The sequence below is a fragment of the Herpailurus yagouaroundi genome, unplaced genomic scaffold (genome assembly GCF_014898765.1).
Source record: "Herpailurus yagouaroundi ecotype Mexico unplaced genomic scaffold, PumYag 162, whole genome shotgun sequence".
NCBI classification, from domain to species: domain Eukaryota; kingdom Metazoa; phylum Chordata; class Mammalia; order Carnivora; family Felidae; genus Herpailurus; species Herpailurus yagouaroundi.
Genome location: NW_024412403.1, coordinates 43,177,286 through 43,193,860, shown reverse-complemented (window position 1 = coordinate 43,193,860; position 16,575 = coordinate 43,177,286). Strand labels below are relative to the sequence as shown.

The window sequence follows — 16,575 nt, the reverse complement described above, 5'->3', positions numbered from 1 at the left end:
CACTATCATGCCTAAAAAAAAATTAACATTCCTTGATATTTTTTATGTTATGTCCAAATTCAGATCCAAACAAGATACACATTACAGTGTATTCGTTTACATCTTTCTGAATCAATATCATCTGCAGTCCCAACACACCCACCCCTGCAACATTACCACCACCACCTCTTTTCCTCCTATGACATCTATTTGTAAAACAAAACAAGCCCTATTTCTATAGAATTTCCTGTGTTTAGTACGATTCAGCTGATACCCTCCTCATGAAGTCATTTTAACGTGCATTTCCTGTATCTGTAATTAGATACACATCGGTAGATGCGACATCTGTAGTTAGATGTACTGGTTGAAATTATGACAAGCATATTGCATAGATAGTGCTAATATGATACTTAGAAGGAATATTACATCTAGTTATACAAGCTTTAGTGATATTATAATAGATCAGTGGATTCGTCTAGAGTCAGCTTGATTCGTCCAAAATAAAGTTCCCGACTAACCTTTCTTTCATCTAATGATTTTAACAGGCATAATGACCTTTGCTTAATTTCATTATTTTACAAGAGCTTATCAAATCATGATGTTTCTAGTTCTATATTCCTGCTGAGTTTACTAGCTATGTTTTGTCTAAAGAATAAACTTTCATCAACTACTCGATAATGCTTAAATACAATTCAGACAAAAGTCAACATAAATGTTTGATCCTTTGCTTCATTTCCTAGTTTTCCTAAGAGTGAATTGGTGCCTTATCAACCTCCCAAGGTAATCAAGTTGCTTTCTTTGGTTTGTGGAGGGATAGATATCATTATGAACTCATGGATTTTAGAGGTGCCTGGCTGGCTCAGTCAGAAGAAGAGCATGTGACTCTTGATCTCAGGGTCCGGAGTTTGAGCCTACATGTTGGGGGTAGAGATTACTTAAATATCCTCAAACACACATGTATATGATAATGTGTTTTAGTCAGTGTTCTTTTTTGAGGCTCAAAGTTACAGATTTTTGGTCACTGGGAGTCCTCTTTGAACTAGCTCCTGTGTTCTTTTGGCACAACTCCAGTAATCTTTGATAGCTTCTTTGCTTTCCCATAAGAAACTATATCCCAGGGGCGCCTGGGTGGCTCAGTCAGTTAAGTGGCCAACTTCAGCTCAGGTCATGATCTGACAGTTCATGAGTTCAAGCCCCACGTCAGGCTCTGTGCTGACAGCTCAGAGCCTGGAGCCTGCTTCGGATTCTGTCTCCCTCTCTCTCTGCCCCTCTCCTGCTCATGCTCTGTCTCTCTCTCTCTCTGTCAAAAATGAATAAACTTGAAAGAAAGAAAGAAAGAAAGAAAGAAAGAAAGAAAGAAAGAAAGAAAGAAAGAAAAGAAAAGAAAAGAAAAGAAACAATGTCCCAGACCTGAAATCATCAGTTTCTCTAAGGTGCCCTGATTCCTTTCAGTAAGGAAGGAACTGGTATTTTAAAGACCAAAATCTGGGGACTATGGGCATTTACTGCTATTGACTAGCCATTGCTTCTAGACCCTTTCAGTGGATAGAGCTAGGAAAAATTGGTTTAGAAAAAAATTAAATCATGAGCTCATAGTGATTTTTCCATTTTAAATCAAATATTAGTTTTTAGTTAGCTTCATTTGTGGTTCTTTTTTCTTTTTTTTTCTTTTTTTTTTAAGGAAAGATGTTTTCTTTTTTTTTCAATTTTTTTAACGTTTATTTACTTTTGAGACAGAGAGAGACAGAGCATGAATGGGGAAGGGTCAGAGAGAGAGGGAGACACAGAATCTGAAACAGGCTCCAGGCTCTGAGCTGTCAGCACAGAGCCTGATGCGGGGCTCGAACTCACGGACCACGAGATCATGACCTGAGCCGAAGTCAGACGCTTAGCTGACTGAGCCACCCAGGTGCCCCTGTAGTTCTTTTTTCTTATACTTAAAAACTTCAGTTTGTAATCACACCGACATTAACAATTTACCATACAGTATAAAGAGTTTCAACACAATACCAATATTATTACTAAAAATACTTCCAAATGCAGGTTAAGATCTCATTGTGGTTATTTTTGTCTCTAACATATATCCCACAAAAGATGCATGAGTCAAAATACTGGTTTTTAAAATTACTTGGAATAATGCTTCTCTGTGTGGCTATGCCAACATCTAGATATGTAGCCACGTTCATTTGTTTCAGGCTTCTTTTGCTTTTTACATACAGTTTTATTATTTTAAGATTTAATTTTTAAAACGTTTATATGGTTCCAAATTCAAAACTGTAAAAACAAGGTACAATCAGAACTATTTTCCATCTCTGTCCCTGTCCCTCTCTCTATTCCTTCCATTCTCATCTAGGTAACTATTTTCATTAGTTTTTAGCTTATCCTCCCATTGCTTCTTTTTGAACATATAAACATATATATGGGGGAAATGGTATTTTAAAGTACACAATTTGGAGACTATGGAAATTCACCATTATTGATTGGTGGCGGGGAGGAGTATTTGTGTGTATATCCACCTTTCCTTTTTGCCTCAAAAACTACTACACTATATACACTTTTGTGCACTAGCATGCTTTTTTTAATTGTAAATTCTACAATTACCCTGTAGTATAAAGAAATCTTTTTTATTACTATATTCTTTATTAATGAATAAAACAGTCATTATACAGATGTTCCATTTATTCAGCCAGGCCTACATGGAAGGGCCTTTGTGTTGTTTCCAGTGATTTGTTGTCACAAAGAGTGCTGTGAAGAGTAAGTGTGTGATGAGTTATTTCTTATTTTGGAAACAATCCAAGGATATAGCAATTTCCCTCCTCTTACCCTCAAATCATAACAACTCAGGCAGCAAAAAAAGGGAGAGTAAGAAAATTCAGTAAGGTGAGAGAAATTTCATTTCTAATACTTCCTGTAAGTATTTCACTCCAGTGAAAATTAATTTTGAATTGTTGTACTGTATATTATAAACAGTATCACATATTGCTGCACACCTTTAGGTTTTCTACGCTGAAACTATTTTAAAGTGAAAATAGCAAGTATAAGTAAAAAGAAGAGTGAAGTGGAAGGTTTAAATATGAGCTCTTTTCTGGCTGGTATAGTTCTGAAATTCAATGATTTCATGAGTTAAGCCCTTGGGATTTCCTAAAATAAAGCAGAATTCAATCATCTTAGAGTAAATGGAACAAAAAGTCTTCACCCCAAGCTTGTTTCCATTCCTATTTATTCCAAATTCTGTAATATTTAGCAAGTTTTAATACCTAAAGAAAGCAAAGCAACATCTATTTAAAGACAAACCACCTCTTTCGTAATATCTTTTATGCATAATACAAGATCAAAATTACAGAGCCTGTGCCAAATGCTCTATGTAGGCAGTTTAACAAGGACTTCCTGTTACCGGCTAGCTCCAATGAAAACGATCTTCCTTTAATCTAAAGAATAGGCAGCTAACAGGCAAAACCGGATCCTCCAGGTGTGAAGCAAGCAATTTGTTCTTCTCATTTGATACTAACAGCAAAAGGACAACTCTACATCTAACTTATTTGACTTCATTATTTGGCTTTCAATTACATTAACTAGATGAAAACCATACAGAAATTAGCCTGTGAACTATAAGACACAGGCTTAAATAATTTGATTGAAACGTTACAGATAATTCAGCTGTTCTCTCAAGGGCAGGACTCCAACACTGCAGGTGGAAAAGCAACAAAAAGAACAAGACAAAGGTAAATAAAACTACTTTTTTGTACTTTTCAATGCAAGACACCCATAGACTGAAATGTGTGACATTTAAAAATAGCTCAACAGATAATTAAAGTCACTGGTTTGCTTAGATTTCGACCAGGTAACTGATCTGTTCATTTATACTGCTATATCTTGAATAAGGTTTGGGTTTAGAGCTCTTCGAAATAAACCACTATAATAAAAATCAACTTTTTCTTTTAATTCCTTTAAAAAATAACTTCTCATTTTGGAAACACTAGAAAATCAGATCCTCTAAAAACAAACTTAAAATGCTTTCTTTTGTAGACTATAAATTAGTCATACTGTGTTTACTTTCAGAATACTTTTACATTTAATTGTGAAAAGACATTTATGTCCATACACATATACACATTGACACACATGTATAATATTTTTAAAGTTAAGATAATTTCCTGTAATATCTTAATTTCTTCATTGTTTCTGAAAATCTTTTAAATTGGAAGAAATTAGATAATAACTTTGTTGTAAAAGGACTACAGTAAAAATATCAAAGTACTCAGATTTTTAATGTTTCAGTATATTCTATATTCTATATTTTAATGTTTAAGTATATCCTAAGTACTTAAATTATAAAACTTAATGTAAATATATTTGATTTGATGGTTTTAAAACTTAAGTCAGTACTATTTAAATGCAACATATATAGGTAGTCTGATATGTTCAGAATTAAGTAATCTATAGAAGCTTAACCAAAACCTATTTTATTTTTTGATATTTCTTCAAAGTTATTTTATAATTCCTACCATGTTAGATCTTAATAAATAGCCCATTTTCAATCAAAATAATAATGACTTTTATTAAATGTTTTAAGGGTGGACTTGAAAGTTGGCTATGATATAATTAGAACACATTATCTCCATGGCTATGTAGTTTTAAACTTAATATAAAAATCTTTTCATGTATGTACAGCTTAATAAGATAAGTGGGAGTTCAAAATTATACCAAAGTCTTAAATATTTAAACAAAAATGGTCTTATTGTTACATTACGCAAGGTAATTTAACAATTTATTTACAACAAATGAGTAGAATAAAAAAGTACTGAAAGACTGCATTATAAAAAATATGAGATAATTTAAACTCTGAGAAAAATATATGCAATTTTCAATATTTCTTTTTAGTTTGCTTTCCATATTTAAGCAGCCCAAGAAGTGAATTTTCCATGAACAGATGCTTTCACTTTGAATTAGGAAAATGTTACAAGTTGTCTTCACACATAAAAGCAAAAGAATACTCTATTTCATGTTGGATAAAAACTGGTTACATTTATTAAAATAGTGTATTTAATACAGTAACTGTAGAAAGAAATTTCTTACTAAAAAAATCTATAAGTCTGCAAATATCTGTCTCAGGGTATATGTTTCTTAAAGCATTAGGTAATTTTTATTCATATTTCTGTTTCTGAGAATGTTCCCTGTTTGTAATAGGGCAGAGAAAGTTTTACATCATACAAAGTTTACTTTTCTATTTCCCAGAACAAATTGTCAAAGTTGATTACCATATTTATAAATTAGTCTTCTTTCTTTCTGCAAATATCCTGTCTAAGCTCAAGATAAGTCAGTTATTAACAGTACCATTAAAAATTGTATAGCAACACAGTAAGCTAAACATACTGACAGAGGATTCATATTTGGATAGAAATCTTTCAACATTAAGAAAAATACATTTAAGGTACAGAAAGATTATATATAATGGTAGTCTCATCAATTTCATGTAGCCTAAGCAATTACACATTTATGGCTTCATGAACTCTGTCTCTTCCACCTTTCAAATTCTAATATACTTACATGTCTCACTTTACTTAATATTCTAATTTATGAAGCTGTAAAATTAAGAGGTTAAATTGGAAATAGTTATGCATGTACTTATGAGAAGGTAACTATTAGGAAATACAATTTATATGTAACATGTAAGTGCAACTGAGTACCTCCTACATTAAGTCAATTTTGGGGCAGATTAAGAAGAATTTAAGGAACACTCTGAACTATGTTAACTCTGTAAAGATAATCACCTATGACTTTCAGTCAAGATATACAGATATCCCACCCTCTTGCTACAAACATATGGAAGTACGGTGCCTGGGTGGCTCAGTTGATTAAGGTTTCGACTCATGGTTTCAATTCACATGATTTGTGAGATGGAGCCCTACGTCAGGCTCCACATTGACAGCACGGAGCCTGCTTGGGACTTCTCTCTCCCTCTCTCAAAATAAAACACATTTAAAAAAAAAAAAACAACAAAACAAAACATGTAGACATGTTTGATGTAGTCTTAAGGGAAAAAGCACAAAATTTAAAATTGCATCATTACATTTGAAGTAAGAAAGGGAAATTTCCAGATGCTAGAATTGAAGAGGCAACACACAGCCAAAATGGAAAGCAGGAATTAAAGCTAACTCCATGCAAATACTTTACCTTAGAGGCTGCAGTTTAGAATTTGTGCATAATAGGGGACTAAAACTGAGCTTCCTAAAGTGGTAAACTAGAAAAAAATAGAATATAGTTCATATACAGTTACAGGAAAATCTCTGTTGGATTTAATGTCAGGATTACAGTGGGAGGTGAGGTATCCACTGAGGCTATAAAAATCAGTAAGAAAAAAATCCAGACCCATATGTATATACCTGGGCTATAGAAAAAGCACTAGAGAAAAATCAAGCCCATATTTATAGTACCTGGGCTAAGAAGGCAAACTCCAGAGGGCCCTAGTCATGCCAAAAACAAACAAACAAACAAAAAATGGGTTAAGGATGTATCCATAATGCAGAGCACTGAGGACATCCTTGTATAATATAATCACCTACTACTGACAAAGGTCACAAAATACACCTGCCCACCACCAGAAGAAACAGTCTGTGGCCACAACAAAGGAATTTATTCCTAAGAAACCAGAAATAATCTAATAATTTAAGGTATCTTTAACATAAATACACTTTAAATGTTCAAAAGAAATATGCTGTCTCTCAAAAAAATAAAATAAAACATTTAAAAAAAGAAAAGAAAGAAAGGCATTGGATCTATAAATGAAGATCAACACAGTATAAACTGTATCACTGATTTTATATAAGCATTATTTACTATAATATGCATGCCATGATACATAGCACTGAAAGGAAGTCTGTTTTTCCTTTAATATCAGTAACATATTTACACCTACAGAATAAAAGATGTGGAATATTTACTTGATTTTTTCTGGAAAAATTATTAGTATTAATGAATAGAAAATACTATCAATATATTTTGAAGGATTCCTTGAAGCATGTTTTATTCAAATATTAAAATGTGAAGAAAAAACAAATATTAAAATGAGGTACACAAGGGAACTAATCTTTCAAGAACAGAAACCCAGGAAAAGACAACCTTAACAAGGGTGAGAGTCAAATGTGTTGGTTCCCAAAATCAGTGACAGTAAAATTTACTTTTCTAAAAGCACTTACAAAGGCATACTGTGTTACAATAGCAATCTGAAATATTCTATTCCTTAAAACATTTTTTCAAACTATGATGCTTGAGAAAAAGGCTTTTGATGGTACTGATCACTTATTGCTAATTAAAACAAACAAACAAACAAAGAAAACCATATCTATCCAGCCATAAAAATGTTAGAGGGGGTTGTTTCAGGATTTGTTCTAAACCATGCAACCAAGGAGAAAGTTGGGGACACTGCGGTTCTTGAGAACTGTGAAATTTAAGCATTGCCAAAAATTACCTAGCCATAGATAAGCATTAAACAGGACTTAATTTTCATGAATATAAAAATCAGAATCTGTGGGGCGCCTGGGTGGCGCAGTCGGTTAGGCGTCCGACTTCAGCCAGGTCACGATCTCGCGGTCCGTGAGTTCGAGCCCCGCGTCGGGCTCTGGGCTGATGGCTCAGAGCCTGGAGCCTGTTTCCGATTCTGTGTCTCCCTCTCTCTCTGCCCCTCCCCCGTTCATGCTCTGTCTCTCTCTGTCCCAAAAATAAATAAACATTGAAAAAAAAAAAAATCAGAATCTGTTTTGTTTTGGTCCCTACCACCCCCATCTCTCATCTGAGCCTCTAATACGCAGTCTTTTCTTTTTCCCATGTTATCAAGGATAAAAGTCAGTTTTTTCAAAAATAAAAGTGCAAAAAAAACAACATAACTATATAAAGCATAGTATATACATTGTAGCTGTAAGAATTCATAGGAACAGGTTAGTAGAAAACAGAAATCTGTGTACATTATAGAAATGAAGTATTACTTCTTATCTCTCTTATCTCAGCCTATGACTGTGAGCCTAAACAAAATATAACAATACCTATCTCTACCATGGTATCAAGGATAGGATTCAAAGATTCTTGGAGACTTTCTGTAACATAGGTATATGAGATAGAATTAAATCTTTTTCCTCTTCTAAACTGTAAAGTGCTTAATTTGGTCTAATTATACTACAGGTTATAATAAAGCTGCAAACAACATAATTATTTTAGCTCTGATATACTATATTACCTTCTGCAAGAACTTTATTTTAGTCTTTATAGTAATTATACTAATTTATTATAGTACTTATACTAAAAACACTATTTGATATAGATCAACTTCATTTAGAGCATATTTCACTAGGATAACCTATTTCTAGTCACTATAGAAATCAGAAAAAGAACAGATCTGCAATCAGGTAGTCTTGTATCTGAATGAGGTTCTGCCACTTTTTAGTTATGTGGCCTCTGGCAAGTCACTTTACCTTTCAGACACTAAGGAAGTTAGAGGAATAGCTAAGAAAGTTAACATCCAAATAAGGGGAATTTTAAGGAAAGTAATACAAAGAGAAAGGAAAAGATGAAGTTTTTGAAAAATTAGGAACCTCCTTTCCCCCCCAAAAAAAACCCTAAATACATCAATTTCCAGACTGAAAAATCATTCAACTTCCAGCAAATAAATGCAAAAGATGTACCCCAAGTCGTTATTGTGAAAATTCAGAACACTGAAATTAAAAAGAAAAGGCCAAGACTTTTATGAAAGGAAGGGGGAAAAAAACGATCCTATTTAAAATACCAGGAATTCTATGGCAGATTTCTTAAGGGCGACAAAGAATGTTAGATAAAAATGCAGCACGGTTTTCAAAATTCGATGGAATATAATTTCCAAGTAAGAATTATATCTGCAGAAAATCTGTCATTCCGGTATTAAGGATAGAATAAAAATGTTTTCAGAAATATAAGTGATCACCACATTCATGTTTTAAAAGGAAACTATGGTATGCCCCCAAATCAAGGGAATAAACCAAGAATAGAGATGAGGAACTAGGAATCAGGAGGAGATAAGACACAAGAAAAGAGAAAAATATCCAAACATAGAAGCTGTGTAGTAAATCAGGTCATACTAGAGGGTTTCGAGAAAGAAGCCTCAGAAGATGGAATAACAACATGAAATAAAAGAAAAAGAATACCTACTATATTTGAATATATTAAGAGGGTATTTTCAGTTCAAGTCAAGAGTTTAGAGTGAAGTAATAATGCACATGTACAAAATTAAGCAACTAAAAACCTGAGGTAATTAGTATTTTCAAGAGAAATTTAAAAGTTACATGGTTCTTGATCTGAGTAGTGGTTACATGGATGTGTTCACTTTGTGAAAAATCATCAAACTATACATTTTTATTTGGGACACTTTCTGTATATGTGCAAATACTTCCAACAAAAAGCTTTCTTAAAGTGAAAATACACATTTCCTAGCCTTATCCACCGAAAAGGCCTAGAAACAATGAAAAAAATTATCTGAGAAAGAAAATATAGCCATACTACCTTTTGTGACTCTGGTATATGTAATATTTGGGTAGTGAGAATAATGTAAACACAGAATACTAACCAAAAATTGTGATATAACTATACTGAGAGGGAAAAATTGAGGGAAGACTGGGGGTATAATGTGGTTAAACCACATCTTTCATAGCAGAGATACAATAGAATATTTAAAACTGAAAAAGCGGAAACACCTACGGAAGCAAATTACCTAGAAACAAAGAGTTTAAAAGTAACATACAGCTCAGGGGCTGGAAACAACTGCCTTTGGGAATGGGAAAATGGAAATGAGGCATGGTGGGGCAGGCAAGGGTCGGCTGTATATCTTTACAAGCTTTGAAGTGATTTGACTTCTTAAACTGTCTATGTGTGCTAATTTGAGGAGAAAAAAATCATATTTAAAAAGCCAATTTAAAAAAGACAAAGTTTTGGGGATTTATCCAAGGGATACAGATATGCTGTTTCGAAGGGGCACATGCACCCCAATGTTTATAGCAGCACTATCGACAATAGCTAAACTATGGAAAGAGCCCAAATGTCTATCGATGGATGAATGGATAAAGAAGATGTGGTATATATATTATATATAATATATATATACATTATATATATATTATATATAATATATATATACATTATATATATATATATTATATATAATATATATATAATGGAGTATTACTCGGCAATCAAAAAGAATGAAATCTTGCCATTTGCAACTACGTGGATGGAACTGGAGGGTATTATGCTAAGTGAAATTAGTCAGTCAGAGAAAGACAAAAATCCTATGACTTCACTCATATGAGGACTTTAACAGACAAAAAAGATGAACATAAGGGAAGGGAAACACAAATATATAAAAACAGGGAGAGGGCAAAGCATAAGAGACTCATAAATATGGAGAACAAACAGAAGGTTTCTGGAGGGTTGTGGGGGGGGGGGGGCTAAATGGGTAAGAGGAACTAAGGAATCTACTCCTGAAATCATCATTGCACTATATGCTAACTAATTTGGATGCAAATTAAAAAAAATTAAATTAAAAAATAAAGGAAGGAAATTCTACATTTGCAACAACATGGATGAAACTGGAAGACATTATGCTAAGTGAAATAAGCCAAACAGAGAAAGACTAATGTTGTATTGTGTCACTTACATGTGGAATCTTAAAAAAAATTTTTTTTTGATTTCATAGAAACAGAATAGAAATAGAATGGTGGCTGGGGAAAGACTGAAATGAGCTGAGATAGGTCAAAGAGTACACACTTTCAATTTAAAGAAAAATAGGTTCTGAGGATATAAAGTACAGCATGGGGACTGTGGTTAATAATATGGTGTATATATTTGAAAGTTGCTCAGAGTACATCATAAGTATTCTAACCACACATGCAAAAAAAGGCTAATTATGTGAAGTGAAGGATGTATTCATTATGTTGAAACTGGTAATCATTCCACAATGTATATGAAGTCATCACACTGAACAGTTTAATAATATACAATTATATTTTTCAATTATTCCTCAATTAAGTTGAGGGGGAGATTGGAAGAAAAGCAGTGTAAAATAAAGAAATTACCTCAGCCAAAAATAAAAATAAAAAAAGACAAAGTTTACAAGCAAGCTGACATCCTAAGCACTAAGGGGAAGGGTTTATTGTCAGCATCAATAAGGTAATACCAGAGAGAGCATATAGATAAGGAAGTAATAAATAATGCTAAACCAAACAAAGAACAGTAGGGAGCTATTCAAGACACATCATTAAGCTAACTGACTTTTTAGCATCAACCTCCCTCTACACCAGAAAGAGGGTGAGTCTTTACCAGAAGTATATAGTAAATTATGGGTGGTAATTCTGCTTTCACAAAGTTGCCACGTGAGAAAAAGTTTCTACAATCACTTCCCAATGTTTTTGAGTGTTTTTAAATATCTTCACCAGCATGATCATCAGACATTTAATAAAATACTGAATACAAAAGAGCATATAGATGATCCCAGCTTTATGTAATATACATATATATATATATATATATATATATATATATATATATATATATTCTGTAAAATTTATATTATATATCTCACACTGGAAGAAGCACTAGTCTAGAAGCCAGGAAATCTTGCATTATTTAACCAGTACTACCATTAACAAGCTCTGGGTAAGACATTTAACTTTTCTGATTCTCAACTTTCCCATAAGAAAAATGTGGAAATTGATTAGCTAACTTATAAGGCTTCTTTCTGGAATCCAATTCATTGCCTTGGCACCCCATTTCCTACAGCCTGGGTACTATCCCATGGCTCTTCATCTTCTCAACAGTAGGTCTCATAGTTCAAATACCACCTTAGAGAAGATTTGCTTAATTGATCCATCAAGATCTAAAATTGTCTCATTTATTTGTTTAATTGTATATTGCCATCTCCCCTTATAGAGTAAATTATTCCAGGACAGGTACTATTAAATAAATACGACAGTATTTAAAACTTTGCATATAGTAAACCTCAATAATTATTTGACAGAATGTCAGTCCTTCAAAACCAAAGGAATATTATTAGGACACTGGTTTAACTTTTCGTGCAATGCAGGTCTCATTTCCACATCATCAACTGGGTCATCAATCAAGAATCTTGAACATCTCCAGTGACAACAAGCCTATTAACTCATGAAGCAGTTCATTCTATTTTGGGACAACTCTACTCATTTGAAAAGTCTTCTTTACACTAAATCAAACCTCTCTCCATGTAATTTCCACTCATGTCTCTTGGATTAATGCCAACTTAAGTCTGGTCCCTCTTATAGATACAGACCTACACATTTCAGAAAACAGTTGTAGATACTCCCTACATCTCTGTTGCAGGAAAAGTATTTCCATTCTTTTCAGTGATTCTCCTTGTATTATGCCCCTGAGATTGTCTTCCAATCTCAACCTTCCCGTGATAGTATGGAAATTCCCAATTTTTGAATTCTTATCTCAAAACATCAGAACTTAACACAGTCCTTCTCTCATTTGCTTTGACTAACATAAAGTCAGTGGAACAAATATCTTTCTTAGTCAATCTAGACATGACAATATCATTCATGAAAGCATAGTGATTATTCTGATATAAAGCTCATAATCAACTAAAACCTCCAGTTATTTTGATCAGCACTGCTATGAAGATAGGATCTTCCATTTTATAGATGTAAAGATGCTTTCTAAACAATTAGTTGCAATATTTTATATCCGTCCTGGTTAAACATAATTTTGTTCCTTTTAGTAGAGTGTTCTATGCTATTTTAATCTTTGAATCCCAACTCTGTACTTGAAGATCTCTCCAAATTATGTGTCATCAACATATTTGATAAGTATGCCTTCTGTGACAACACCCAAATCACTGATAAAAATATTTGCATAAGCAATATCAAACACTTACATCCCATAGCATAACAGCATAACATTAGCAATACTGGCTGATTTTTCTCTGGCTTATACTGATATTATGTGTGGTTCAACACACTATTTGTAACTCCCCAACAGCTTCTTATCTGCAAAAATATCATGAAAGGCATTATTAAATGCCCTTCTAAAGTCAAGATGTTCTATGAAAATATTTTATTAACATGGATTGTCTTTTTAAATATATTTTTGTTTTTATCTAAATTCCAGTGAGATAACATACATACACACACACACACACGTCCATAATTTGGAAGTAAATAATACTGCTATAAACATAGGGGTACATGTATTCCTTTGGATTATTACTTTTGTATCCTTTGGGTAAATATCTAGTAATCCAATTGCTAGATCATAGGGTAGTTCTATTTCTAACTTTTTGAGGAAACTCCATACTGTTTTCCAGAGAATACATTAGTTTGCATTCCCCTTACTCATTTCATTTTATATATATATGCATAACAATGAGTGTATATATAGTACATATACATAAATCAATATATGTACATATAAATTATATGTGTATATACATACATGTGTATAGACCTAAACACATATATATGTATATATAAATTATATACGTATATACGTGTATGCATGTATATATGTGTGTGTATATATAATGTACACCAAATTTAATCCTGTGGATAACTACCAACACAGGATGTGATGTCAACCCTATCAGCACCCCAAAATAGCATTTTATATATTGTCATTTCTGAAAAAATAGCACTTAATATGAATTGGTAGAAATTTTGTTCTAAGTCTGGATATCTTTGCAAAGGAATGCTAAGAATACGGAATCAGCATAATCAAACCAAGCATATGTGGATATAATGGATATGTATATATATATACATATATATGTGTATATAATAGATAAAAAAACAATGCTATGTCAAATGTGTTAATCAATCTAGAAGCCTCAGAAATTAAAAAAAAAAAAAAATCCAATATTATCTATATTGCTTCCATCTTTCCTATGGAATCTGCCCTGTCACTAAAATGCATATTTAGCAAATGAGTTTAACATTACATAGACCAAATTAATTAGGAACAATATCTTTAGTAATAAGGGCATTTTCAAAGTGCCCTTTTACTCCTAAAAGTTGACGATATGGTCAAATCTTCCATTTTAAGATATATCCTCTAGATGCACAAAAATCTATTAAATGGCAGAATCATGAGATGAGACTGAACTACTTATTTGGGGGCAATTGTATCTCTATCACTGCTTTCTCAGCTATTTCACCCAACCGAACAGGACTCATAGTAGGCCCACAGGGTATGCAGTAACTTATAAATTATTTTACATTACTTTTCCTATTCAGTTATCTTTATGAGGAAATACTTACTGATTTTTCTAATTTTTCAAACTCTTTTCAGAAAACTAGGAGGATTTTTCCTGGGAGACACACATTAGCTATGTGAAGCCAACAGTTACTGAGAGAAAATGCCAAACTTTTCTTTGTTCAACACAATCATTTTTGCTTCTTAAAAGGAAACGGAAGATGAAAGACCGACTTCAAGAACTAAAGCAACGAACAAAAGAAATCGAACTCTCCAGAGACAGGCATGTGTTGACTACAGAAGCAGAAGAACAAGGGGTGTTTTTGCAGCAAGCTGTTATTTATGAAAGAGAGCCGGTAGCTGAGAGACACTTACATGAGATCCAAAAACTACAGGAGAGTATTAACAATTTGACAGATGATGTTCAAAAATTTGGGCAGCAACAGAGAAGTCTGGTGGCTTCAATGAGAAGGTTTAGTCTACTTAAGAGAGAGTCTAGCATTACAAAGGAGATAAAAATACAAGCAGAACACATTAACAGAGGTTTGGATGATTTAGTAAAAGAAGTTAAGAAGTCAGAGGCTGAAAATGGTCCATCAGCAGTGGTGACAAGGATACTTAAATCTCAGCATGCTGCGATGTTCCGCCAATTTCAGCAAACAATGTTTACATACAATGATACATTAGCAGCAAAGCAGGAGAAGTGCAAGACATTTATTTTCCGTCAGCTTGAAGTTGCTGGAAAAGAAGTGCCTGAAGAAGAAGTAAATGATATGCTTTATCAAGGCAAATGGGAAGTTTTTAATGAAAGCTTACTTACAGAAATCACTATCACTAAAGCACAACTCTCAGAGATAGAACAAAGACACAAGGAACTTGTTAATTTGGAGAACCAAATAAAAGATTTAAGGGACCTTTTCATTCAGATATCTCTTTTAGTAGAGGAACAAGGAGAAAGCATCAACAATATCGAAATGATAGTGAATGGTACAAAAGAATATGTTAACACTACTAAAGAGAAATTTGGACTTGCTGTAAAATACAAAAAAAGAAATCCTTGTAAGGTATTGTGTTGTTGGTGTTGCCCGTGCTGTGGCTCAAAATAAAGAAGCTATTTTAGACATTTTTTCCAGTTGTAGAATGAAGGATGTCCCATATTTCAGCATCTTTCTTCATTTTACAGATCCATTCACATACCTTTCATCATTATTAAGTCATAATTTTCCTCTTCAGCCCTTATCTGCTAGACCAACAGAAACTTCTTCAGTCAGGGACAAAGCAAGTCATTTATTAAACCAAAAACAGTATAGGTAGTTAACTTTAAACTCACAAGTTAACTACTAAAAATGAGATCAATGATCTTATGTTTCCGTTCAGGTACCAAGCTCTATTATGTATTTTGTAACTTTTAATGCCTTAACAAGATGAATGTAAGTGACAACTGCTTAACCAATCCTTCTGGCTCATTTGAGAGCATTTCAGTGGTAAATTAAGTGCATGAAACAAGACCTCAAAAAGTGCTATATTAAAATCAAACCAGAAGCTGTGTCAAATCTTTTATGCTCAGATGGGTAAGTTAACTTGGTGGTCAACAAATCATGGAAAAATCCAACTATGTACTGAATGAAGAGTCTGGTTGGTAACTGAGAGCTGAATCTAGCTTAAGGCCTAAGAAAGTAAGGCACTGTTTTCCTGAACTTGGGTCCATTCAGGACATTGTAATACAGATCAGGAAGGTTGGCAAAGAAAGTAAAAAATAAAGGCAATTGCATTCTCAAAAGATTCTCTATCACTTTACGGTGAAGCTGAACACTGCACAATGGGCTAGGGATATAGTCTAAACTCACACAGGAATAGAGTTTTGGAATTCACATTTTAATGGAGAAAGCAGGTAAAAAAACAAATATAAATATTAGATACTGTTAAGCTCTTGGCAGAAACTTAAGGTATTGAGAAACTGACTTTTGGAATGGCTTCTTTTCCTTGGGTGGTCAGTAAAGGCCTCTCTGAAAGGGAACATTAAATGAATATCTAAATGATGAGGACAAGGAACAGTATGTCCCAGACATAGTACAAAGAACCTGAGGATGATATAACTTACTCTGTTTCAAGAAAAATGGGCAGTACATCTGTATCATAGTAAGAAAGGAGTAATGAGGTAAGAGATAAAGTTAAGAAAGGTCAGCAGGGGCTAGATGAAAGGCTTTGTTGGCCATGTAAGTCCGAAGTTTACAGCAAGTATAATCAATGTTAAGCCCTTAGACTGTCTCTAGCCTGTAAATGACGTTATGTAATTTATCTGAGAAAAATCATCTTGTCTGCTGTATGTGGGTTAGAATGGATTTGAGGCAGATG

General features: G+C 33.3%; 2 protein-coding genes across 6 annotated transcripts in view; one reads left to right on the top strand and one right to left on the bottom strand.

Annotated features, from left to right (window-relative positions):
- The window catches only part of ARL13B (ARF like GTPase 13B), a 69,309-nt gene that overhangs the window by 23,776 nt on the left and 28,958 nt on the right, over window positions 1–16,575 (bottom strand). The window lies entirely within an intron of this gene.
- STX19 (syntaxin 19) lies at window positions 2,255–15,762 on the top strand. Of its 2 annotated transcripts, none has more exons than XM_040484248.1 (2): window positions 2,255–3,701; window positions 14,432–15,762. In XM_040484248.1, the coding sequence occupies exon 2, from the start codon at window positions 14,442–14,444 to the stop codon at window positions 15,324–15,326; it is 885 nt and encodes a 294-aa protein (XP_040340182.1). In that variant the 5' UTR covers window positions 2,255–3,701; window positions 14,432–14,441; the 3' UTR covers window positions 15,327–15,762. The 2 variants fall into 2 exon arrangements, with proteins under 2 accessions (XP_040340182.1, XP_040340181.1); XM_040484247.1 differs by having other exon boundaries at window positions 2,256–3,701; window positions 14,317–15,762.

Bases quoted from the DNA above. Each gene is read 5' to 3' on its own strand.
- STX19 (XM_040484248.1), top strand. From the start codon at position 14,442: ATGAAAGACCGACTTCAAGAACTAAAGCAACGAACAAAAGAAATCGAA.